General features: G+C 39.5%; 1 protein-coding gene across 1 annotated transcript; it reads left to right on the plus strand.

Annotated features, from left to right (window-relative positions):
• Positions 1–434: 434 nt before the first annotated feature.
• LOC103648958 (protein ALP1-like) lies at positions 435–1,893 on the plus strand. The gene is made up of 2 exons (XM_008673324.3): positions 435–689; positions 764–1,893. Exons 1-2 carry the CDS (start codon positions 451–453, stop codon positions 1,794–1,796), a joined length of 1,272 nt encoding a protein of 423 aa, XP_008671546.2. The 5' UTR covers positions 435–450; the 3' UTR covers positions 1,797–1,893.
• The last annotated feature ends 9,618 nt before the right edge of the window (positions 1,894–11,511 follow it).

An 11,511-nucleotide genomic window follows, 5' to 3' on the forward strand; every position in this document is an offset into this window, starting at 1 on the left:
CCAACTTGTTTTTTCATTTTTATTCTTTTTTTCAACACGTTATCATTACTAGATGAAACTCGGTTAACAAATTTTTTTAAATTATTACTCTTAATTAAGACATACTTTGTACATAATCAAATATTAGAATATTTAATTGTAATCCATCTTACAAAATTTCAGTTACAATAAATGAACCTTAGCGGTATTCGGAATTGTTCCATTCATATGTGCACGAACTTCTCTGAACCACACTTACTTTGGAAGACAAACCTTTCAGTCGTACGGTGCAAGCCACGACTATCTTACGATGCAAGACACCATTGCCTTTCATACGAAGCCACGGATGGCTTTCAATGGAAGCCATCTTCCCACCCCCCCAACCTTTGCTCTCCCCTATATATATTCAATGAACCTCTACCATATTCTTCACCCATAGTACTCAGTCAATCAAGTTATCCAAAGTTCGTTATGTCTCCGAGCCATACGGAAGATGAGTTTGCTTCGAGTGATTCGAGTGATAGTGAGGATGAAACTCTTTTGCTTGTCAACCTACTAACCCTAAACATTGCGGCTCAGCACCTTCACCGCCGACGGTCCGGTCTACCCCGCCGTGTCATTCACAGAGATCATTTCGCTGGAGAAAACCTCATCCAACATCACTACTTCGCCGCTAACCCAGTGTATCCACCGCATGTGTTTCGTAGAAGGTGCGCACTTCATACATTTGTCTTATGTTATCATTTGTTCAAGTTTTGACAATTATGCAATACCATTTATATAGGTTCCGCATGAGTAGGCCTTTGTTTCTCCGCATTCTGCAAGGTCTTCAACAACACGATATTTACTTTACACAAAGAGTTGACGCAACTGGTATGCCCGGACTAGGACCATTACAAAAAGTTTGTGCGGCCATGCGGATACTTGCTTATGGCTTACCTTCAGATGCGGTAGACGAGTATATTCAAATTGGGGAATCAACGGCTAGGGAATGCCTTCATCATTTTTGTCGCGCAATCATTGATTGTTTTAGTGCTTGGTATTTACGCACTCCAACTCAAGATGACATTAATCGCATCATGCATAATAGTGAGTCGCGGGGTTTTCCTGGCATGTTGGGATCCATCGATTGCATGCACTGGGAGTGGAGGAACTGTCCAACGGCATGGCGAGGTCAATTTTGTGGTCGAAATGGTAGGGCATCGATGATACTTGAAGCAGTTGCAACGTATGATCTATGGATTTGGCATGCATTTTTTGTCATGCCTGGGACAAACAATGACGTTAACGTGCTCCACCGATCCCCCGTGTTTGACCCAATCACTACTGGTCGAATGCCACCTGTAAATTACACAGTTAATGGTAATGCGTACAACTTCGGTTATTACCTCGCTGATGGTATTTACCCCAACTGGCCTACTTTTGTGAAAGCAATCCGACACCCATACGAGGAAAAGAAAGTCTACTTCACTCAGATGCAGGAAAGTTGCCGAAAGGATATTGAGCGTGCATTTGGAGTACTTCAAGCCCGGTGGGCGGTGCTCCGTGGACCAGCTTATGGTTGGGATCGTAATCGTTTGACAGAGATAATGACGGCTTGCATCATCATGCATAACATGATCGTTGAAGACGAAGGGCCATTTGCCGCAAACATTGATTTCGGAGACAACTCTTCAAGGATTGATTCATCTCAAATAATAGCGGAAGGCCGTGCCGAATGGGTTATTAACCACTTCGATCTACGTCGCCAAGATAGATCGTGCTCCCTTCAAAATGATCTTGTGGAGAACTTATGGAGTCGCCGTGGAAGTATGTAATAGTATAGTGTCGTAGCTTCTGAGTTCGTAGTTACTATCACTACTTGTTATGTGTTTTCGTCTAAGTTTGTATTCGAATAAATAAGCTACGTTTCCCAAATTATCCATACAGCCTAGTACATTTTAGTTGACATACTAAGTTTTATTGTACCACACACAACGCAACATCAGAATTCATGTTTTCTTGAACAATTTATAACATACCATTCCATTGTCAATAATCTTGTTCAAACATTTATGACATCCAAGCTCATTATTGTCTAATACAACAGCAAACAACTTAAGATACAGTGGTTCGACCAAACAAATACGGTTGTGCATATTACAAATTCGTAAACGAAGTAACCTAAAATTGTCTCAACAAGTCTCAACAGGACATGCGCACAGCTTGTGCTGCCTTTCATCATTGCTCAAAAGTAAATATGAACTGCTGCAATTTTTTTTTCTGTTCCTTCATGACAACCCAAACTTCAGGATCTACATCTTCTTCGTTTGTCGACAACAGCATCTGCAAACGTTGTTCTGCCGATTTCAGTTCTTCTAGTTTGAGTTCCCTTTGTCTTATGCTTAACTTTTGGGCTTCCAAGTCCAATCTCTTCTTTTGTATCTCCCTATCTTCTTCAGTGGTCTTTTCTTTTTTTCCCCCTTTTCTATGGACCTCTGTATTTGTTTCTCAGTAATTTCTTGTAATCGGCTTAAGTACTCCGGGGACGAAGATGAACCAGCTTTCTTTCTCTCAGCTTTACTGTAATCACGGCCACGGGGCCTTTTTCCTGACAGTCCAGCGGATCCACTGTCAGTCTCGGGTGTTTCCACTGATGGACACCCCGACGAAGGTATTGATCTTGCATGTAATCCTCTAAAAGAGTGTCCTTGACATATGCTCTCCCATTTGGGTTCCCCCTTCAGTTGATGCCAGCAGTGCATATAATGAAATGGTTTGCCCTCCTCATGAGCGAACAAAGTGGCTGCCTTCGATGTCTGCAAAGTTGGAATTCATTATACAATTAGTTGCAGCAGAGACATATGTAGTACATATAATCATCGTTTCATTAGTCGTACCTTATCGTCATCACTTAGTCCACTTTGTTTCTCTCTTAGAACTCTCGCGTAGTATCCAGAGAATTTACTGACATCAGCCCTTATCTTGTCCCATCGGCTGCTAAGTGCTCTGTTTAGTCGACAAGGAAATTCCCCCCTTTGTTCATTGTACCTTTTTTCAATTCTGGCCCAGAGACCCTCCCTCCTTTGCCCAGTATTGACAATGGGGTCACTACTTATTTGCAACCAAGTAGTACAAAGGAGTCTGTCTTCTGGGGCTGTAAAGTTTTGTTCCTTAGATTTCTTTTGTTTTTGAACTGGAGGTGCATTTTTCTCAGGACTATTGATGTCCTGAACACTGTGTTCAGCATCTGACTCCAAGTGTACAGGCATTTGTGGTATAGTGTTCGAACCCTGCAACGGTGTACTTGATAGTGAAGGTGGATATGAATCTGTGTATGGACTCATTCCCACCGACCCAAGAGGGTTCCTCACAAAATTCATGTAGTGATTCCAATATAGTGCAGATTGGGAAGCAGGGATCATGGTTGATTGGGAACTAGTATTCCCTGGGTGAATTGGAGCCCACATTGTAGTTGGACCTTGAGCAGGACTAGGAAAATTAATGTTTCCCATCATGTTGCAATCGACTGGATTCTGCTGCATGTAGCCTGTTGGCCATAAGGGTGGTGGTGGTGGAAATTGCTGGGCATTTGAGGGATTCGACATCGCCTGCGACGATATCGCATTGCTGGCAGGGTCCATGCTAGGATATGTGGAGATGGCACACATTTAGTCATATGAAACACTTTCAAGCCAATCGACAAAACGAGGTACGTTAAACTAAAGACAAACCATATAAAGACACTGAAATAATAGAACCATAATTTAATCAACTTATTAAGGAGTAGCATCACAACATTTAAGATTCATCACAGTTCGCAGACGACAACGTTCTGGACATCATTGTGACTTAAGCTGACGAGGTAGCATGGAGAATTAGACATACATGACACGACTCGTTCGACAACATGACAACTACGACAACCCGAGTACTGGGATGTTCAAAAGCAAATCCTGCTTGTACAGCTGGAATACAGTGAACTAATAAATATTCCAATAGCTATTACGAGTTGACCTATCTGAGTCGCTGAAGTACCACTCGTCACTCACATCCGGGCAGTAGAACTCCTCTTCGTCGACAGATGGTTCAGTAACTGTTGGAGGGGTCGAAGGAGATGTCGGTTCAACACTTATGTCATCCCCCTCGTACTTAGCAATTTCAGGAAAAGCTTGGACTTTTGCCTCTAAGGCATCTTGGTGAAGCAAATCAAGTTTTTCTTTCATGGCAAAGAGGGTTCTAGCTAATATCTCTTCGTCATGCATGTGGTCTAATGCATGATCTACTAATCCACGAAGGGATTTTGTGGCATCCTCGACACAGTCGACAAGTACTTTAACCAAACACTTGATGGTGTCTTCTTTCGAGGATGCCATTCGTAACTGTGCTGCAAAGAATAATAAATGAACAAACACTACGATTTCCTTATGAACCAAACAGGCGGAACGAATTGAAAACAGGCCAACATATTTATCAATGATGTTGCATGCAACAAGTAAAGATTTCAATTGTAGCAGTCATATTGAAGCATGGAACATAACATATTTATATTAGTATAACACTGCAAATGTTATGACAGGTAAGGCCAACATATGGGAATTAGAAATAGCAAAAATTTGACTAGTTGGATATATTGTTGTTTCATGTGGTCATGGACTGGAAATAGAAGCAATGCACTCATTGTCCAGCACTAACAGATGTTTGATGTCAGTCTTGTACAAAACAGTTAAGGACATAATTAACAAACAATGCACTCCATGTAAGAACAAACATTGCTTTAATGCGAGGGTTCAACAAAACATTGTAGGATACAAAAAACAAGGTATGTACTCCATGCAACCACAAACATAATGAACATAATAAATAACTGTCTGCTCATACCATAACTTGCAGAAGAAAACTTAATGTTAATGGGAACATATTCTGAAATAAGTGAGGGTTATACACATTACTACAACACAAATAAATTAGTTGTTGTATGAATATAGAAAGCTACTATATGAAGGTGGACAATTGTTTAGTATCGTCCACTCGTATACAAGGGTGACAAACAAATTGGGGGGTAGTACAGCTACACAATTAGGGTTCCCATACACCTAACACTATGAATGAACTTGAGGCATACTAAGTTCAGAAGTAATGCCCCCTCTGATTATGTCAATGAGAGTTTTACAACGCATAATAAACAATGACCATTACACTGATTTGGTTGAATTAACACATTGTGGGGCACCCAACTATTAATCACTCTACTACATTTTATAAAATGACCTGTTGTTGTGGACAGTGGTCATCCTAAATTAATTCGAGACAACTAGACTTGAAGGCAGTATGCAAGCAACTTCGTAGTTTAGGGATTACAAATTTATGGCAGGTGAAGAACCTGTGGCCCGAATTGTAAGCACAACCAAAATTAGTTGGACCAAGTTTGAAATACATTCACCGGGTGAGTACCTTACAATTGTGAAACCCTAATAGGCAGACCAGATCCGCGGAAATTTGTGAACTGGGGATTCATCGGTTGTTTGCGGATGAAATATCTTACGGTTCAAAGGATAACTGGATTGCCGTAGTAATAAGATGTTCAAAGATGTGCGGAAGATTAACATAAACATTACGGGTCGAAGGGCGTACCTCAAGATCCGAAGATTTGGGCGGTAATAAGACGATTCGAACTGCTGGATTGGGGATCCGATGATGGCGTCGATGGTCGGACGGGGAAAGCAACCAAGCGGTGGCGACGAACCTGGACGGAGCCGGATTTGCGCCCGCTTCGTCTTCGGTCTTGAACGGAGCACCTTGCTGACCACCTCCACTTCGTCGTCCACAGCTCCGACGGGGACCGGCACGCTAGCGCGCCCGAATCGCCGTCGCCTCGTCGCGAATCGCTGAAACGCAGTCGCCTCGAACAGGAGAGAAGACGACCGCGAAGCTTCCGGTCCGTGCCGCGGGCGGATTCTTCCGCGCGAAGAAGTGGAGGGGGAGTGCACAGTGACGCCCTGCATCTGGCGTGAGAGAGAAGAGGGCGGCGGCGAGGGGAGGCGGATAGCGGCGACCGCTGCGGAGGGAAGGGGTGAACAGTACCCCCTATACCGTGCACAGTGATAGGGGAGGGGGTGCGAAGGGGGGAGCGTTGCAGTCAGTCTGAATGACGTACCGCAACTAGTACGGACCAGTCCTAGCAAACAGATTTTGTTGAATGATTTCTTGCTTGCAGTGTCTGCTATAGAAATAATATCTAGTTTCAAGCATTTGCACTGTTTTTACTCGTCCCTAGCGACTTTTATAGTTAATTTTTTCCTCGAATAAGTAAAAGAAAACGTAAAAACGTAAGAAAGCTACGTACCATTATATTATAGAGAAAAGAAAAAGAGCTACAGCCCAAAAATAAAACAAAACACACACCCAACACACGCACGCTTACACAAGACACGCAGGACACTTACAACTACCAACCTAAAACCCCTCACTTAACCGGGATCAAATATAGTTTACATATTCTTGGCTCCATCAAAAACACATTACAATCCCTTTTAGAGTCCCAACACAAATAGGACAGTCAGGGAAGGGCGAGGTCCATCAAAAACACATCTGTTTCTATATTTCCATAGACTCTAAGCTCAAGAATGACAACACTGCTAAATCTCTTTCTTTTCTCTTTGGGGATTTTTTGAGAAAGCTTCTCTCCACCGACATCACATTACTGTACTTTTAGAGTTATGTTAAGACTTCATTTTAAGTTTTAATCAAATTTTATATAACAAAATACTAATCCCTTCGTTCCATTTTATCATGGTCGTCACGAGTATTCTATCAATAACTATTTAACACAGCCCCCCCTTTTCTATTTTGATTCAAATTTAGAACATAAAATTAGTATTATTAAAATACAACCACGGAAAATATTTTTATACTATACCTTTTCTAATCATAGATGTTAAGCAATTTTATTATAAAGATGGTTGGATTTAATCTTTTTTATTTCAAACAACTATAGAAGTTGAGTTATTTAAGGAGTGAGTAACATGTATAAACTGTACATAAAAAACATACTTATTTATTAGAAAACTAATTCTTGTTACAGACGACTGCTCGTTACTATAACATTCTAAAAATTATTTTAGTAATTAGTATATTTTTGTTTAATCTATTTAACTTTGCATTGGTTACCTAGGCCGATTTAAATTTCAACGTGGACTATGTAGTAGTATGTAGCTGCTAGGTGAATATATGGTGATTTTTTAAGGGTTGTGATTGATTCGGTTTAGGCTTGGGTGTGGCCGCAGCCACGATGGACAGTATAGATTCGCTCAAAGAAAATATGATAAATTTGAAATCAAAGATATTGAACTGTGAGAAACCTCTCTATGAAGCCTTGATTTTTTGGATCACTCCGCCACCAAAAATTACTTCGTTGTTTACTTTATCCCCATGCTTCTCCGAACAATATAGAAACTGTGACTGCCGTCTTCCATCCCTCACTGTATATTCAATCAAACATACCTTTAATGATACGCTGAGTCACCTATAAGATTGGGCAACAGCTATACATTCGTCAGCAGGCACTTGGGCATTCGAGACACAAAAAAACTTGTACGGTGTCATGCATCCTTCAGGTAGGGTGCATGCATGTTTAGTGCTCACTGTCACACACACTTCTTTGCCAAAAAAAATGTTGCTAACAATTGTTCACCACTCTTGCCAACAATGAGAGATTACACCTCGAACATTGAACTAAAAGTAATGCACAACAAGGCACAATAATGATGTGGACCAAGCACACTGGCTTGATCGTTACGGTTTGCTGCGGCTTTAATCTGGCTGACTAAAACTTATATAGTATCATATCTATGGATTGCATCTGGAGCAGTCCGAACAACTGAACATTGAACATTTCACATTTGTTCTCGAGAATTTTCGTTAAGAAAGGAGAGTCAGACTGTCTTCAACAACTATCCTATCACATTTACTATATAAACGATTATTTTAAACTTTACTTTACCAACAATGCAATATACTGTGCAAATCCATTATTTTGCACAATCACTGTAAATTGCGGTGTGGCATGTTATGTCATGGACACACCCGATGCTACGTTGTGCTAGCTGTACCGAGATCCTGGTATCTCTATGGTATCAAGTATCAACCTTTTCATTTATGGGTTCACTTTGGCTCTGTTTTTGGAGAGCACTGAGCACGTATCAACACGAAGCTTGGACGTTGAGCTGCAAAATTCCTTTTCGGGCATGACAAAAGGCATGCATTATGCCTGCCCCTGTGGGACCTAAATAAGTGTTGTTTTTCTTCTCGAAGAGTCAAATACATTAAAGATTGGCCAAATATATATAATAAAATATAAATATTTGTAGCATAAATTAGTATAATTAGATATATCTTTGAATTTATTTTTATAATAGCTTAAATTAAAAAGTAAAATATTGTTATAATTGAAAAGGGAACATGCATGTGATGATTGAGTCTAACTTAGCCTTTGGATTTTTACTTCCTGTTTGATTATCGGCTAATTCTGCCACAACTTGCCTAAGATTAGTCAGCTAAATTAAAAAACTAACTTAAACTAAAAATTAAATAAACTGTGTCATTTTTGTTTGACTTTTTCAATCCTAACTTTGACCGCTTGACTTATTCAAAAATTTGTGGAAAAACAAAAAAAAATCATTGCCGGTTGTTTATTATCAAATATACTTTACATATGACATAATTTTTTCATTTTTCATGAAATTTTTGAATAATACAAGTGGTCAAAGTTGAGGCTGAAAAAGTCAAACGAATTATATAGGGACTATATATTAAATTACATTGCAATTTTTATAATGGTTTACTAAATAAGTATATAGTTAGTTAAGTAAAATTTAGGGATGTTCTGGTAATTTGGAAGGCCCTGTGCAAAATGTAGAAAACATATCAAGTAATAATAATAATATATATATAATGACTAATTATTGTATTGATTACATAATCTTTATCTAGAACTCAATTTTTTTGGAACAAAAGTCTATATAAGCACCAAGGGTGGTCTACTTCATCCCCTCACCTTCAAAGCCATAATTTAACCCGCTCAGCTTTACAAAACCAGACAAATTAAGCCCTAAGCTATTTTGCTTGGCGATTTTCATGACGTGACACTGATTTAAGTTGCACTAGTTTTATCCTCTCCAATTCTGTCTTCTACTAGTGTCCAAAATTTATATATATTCACAAAAATCGATAGTTAGATATTATATTTGCCCTAATGTTCTTGTAATTTTAGGAGTAGTATCTTAATTACTAAAAATAAAAAACTACATAGAAAGCGCTCAATATTTTTATCCCTGGTTCCTTTCTCATCGGCTGAAACTAAAAACTTTATTAGAGAAAAATATTATAAGTTCTAAACTATTGAATTTTTTATTGATTTTATTAAGCGAGTTAAATGATATTTCTTCTAATTACTAACTAAATTAATTGTACATTTGTTTTTTAAAACACTTAGCAAATAATAATAAAATGATCTCAGATTTTTACAAAGACATTCTCTTGCTAAACTAACATATACAAATGCTTCCAAAATTTTCTGAGAGCTTTAAAATCTAAACCTATATAAAGTTCTCAAGAATATTTATATAAATTATGGGTCCAGATTCAATGTTACGTTGGTTTGCTCAAAATTGAATACTGTTACATTGAAGTTACTTGGGTCTCCGAATTTGTGTTATTTGGGTCTCCGAACTTGTGTTATATTTTACTTACAGTAAGTTTTACAAACACCGTATACGATACTAGTTGTTTTTTTGCAGCATACTGTTTGGATAAAATCCTACTAAATCTCAAGTTCCTTTCTACTCCTAGTTGTCATCGGGTTCTCCCTCTGCCTTCCGGATTGTTCCATGTGGCCTGGGAGATGCGGTGCTCGCGCTGATGGCGGCCATGATATGCGCCCTAGTTTCGCGTGTCCTGTAGCATCGCTCTCGCGGCTGCTGTGGTTCCTGCTGGCTTCGTTTTGGTAAGTTATTCTCCTCGATTGAAGCCCTAATCATGGGCGACAGGAAAGGCCGTGACACAACACAAAAGCATCTGCCAGCAGCAGAGCAGCAGGACATGGAGATGGATGGAGGCATGGCCGCTGGCACTAGCACAGTAGCACCTACTCCTGTCTACGTCCACCATTGCTGCCTGTCTTGCAGAGCAGGGATGAATCTGCACACAGTGAAACCCACACATGACAAGCATGGAGAAATATAATGGAGGTGGATGTGGTTGGAGGCGTCAAGGCAAAGCGACTCGGGTCGGCTCGCCTACAGCAGCGTTTGTTCCTTTCCTTGCAGGCGCGGTGAAAAAAAAAGGAGGCACCTTTTTATCCCGTGCGCGTACAAATTAAAAGCCCGCATCTGCCTCTGCGCTCCCGCTCCAGGAAAGAGAAGGCAGACACTGCATAGTCCACAGCTAGCCTCGGCCCGGCCCTCGGCTACCACTCATCAATGCTGCCGCCTTAGCGTAGCCTTGGCCTAGGTCTCCACTCTATCATGGGCTGGATTTTCAGTTTTTCAGTCAGGTTCAGATTAGATCAATTGGCATAGAATCCGGTTAGGATGTAGTTAGGCCCGATTTGAGAGAGCTATACTTCAATAATTTTAGGTCTATTTTAGCTTCTTCTATCCAACAGTTATATATCTTAAAAAATTGAAACTAGAGGCTAGTTTCATAAAATTTTTGAAGCTCCTCATAAGGTGTTTCAAAAAAACATTGTTTTCATACCTTCTCATGAAGTTGCAGAACAATTTAACCACCATGCCATTGGTGACATGATATACCGATTCATGTCTCTTTCTCCACCAGCTAATCATCAAGGTTAATTAAGAAAACTCGCATAAATTAATTGTATTACAGAAATTGGAGTCTATGTGCGAGCCATCATTCCTGTTTAGTGTCAGGGGCTGGTGTTGTTTAGTTCTCAAGGAATCAGCGGTACAAATATGATTTCTACTGGTCGGTTTCTAAAAAAATCTGCCTCTAGAAATGATTTAAAATCCAATTTTTATTTTTTGAGTTTTTCAAATGACCTCTTATGAAAAAACTACCAAAGTGAAAGTTATAGATCTCTAAAAGTTATAAAACTTTGTAGTTGATAATGTTTTCATTTTAAATCATTTGGACTCGGTTTGTTCCAATATGTTGACAATAAAACTGCAATTCAGACACATGTAAACAATGGCTGGAGTGGTAGAGGAGATAGATGGGTGGGGCCTTGCCTAATTATTTTTTTTGCTATTTTTAAAACATAGTTTATGTTTTCTTACCTCAATCGTTAGTGGAAATTTTCTTATCTTAACCGTTGGTGAAAGTCAATTTGTATTCTGGCGGTTCTTAATTAGCTGTCTATTAAAAAAAATTTACTGGCCCATATCACTAGGGTAATAAAAAAGGCCAGTAAAAGTAAAAATATGTTAAAAATCACCACCAACATAGTGCTTCTTTGCACTAGTGGTTTGGACACTCCTGTTAGTTTTAATACAGTTGTAGCAACAAACTTGTCTATTGCAGAGTCTTCCAGAT

Source organism: Zea mays, chromosome 2 (genome assembly GCF_902167145.1).
Source record: "Zea mays cultivar B73 chromosome 2, Zm-B73-REFERENCE-NAM-5.0, whole genome shotgun sequence".
Lineage (NCBI taxonomy): Eukaryota > Viridiplantae > Streptophyta > Magnoliopsida > Poales > Poaceae > Zea > Zea mays.

Excerpts from the sequence above, each read along its gene's own strand:
- LOC103648958 (XM_008673324.3), top strand. The coding sequence starts at position 451 with ATGTCTCCGAGCCATACGGAAGATGAGTTTGCTTCGAGTGATTCGAGT. Across the intron at positions 690-763 it reads CCGCATGTGTTTCGTAGAAG|GTTCCGCATGAGTAGGCCTT; the intron begins GTGCGCACTTCA and ends CCATTTATATAG.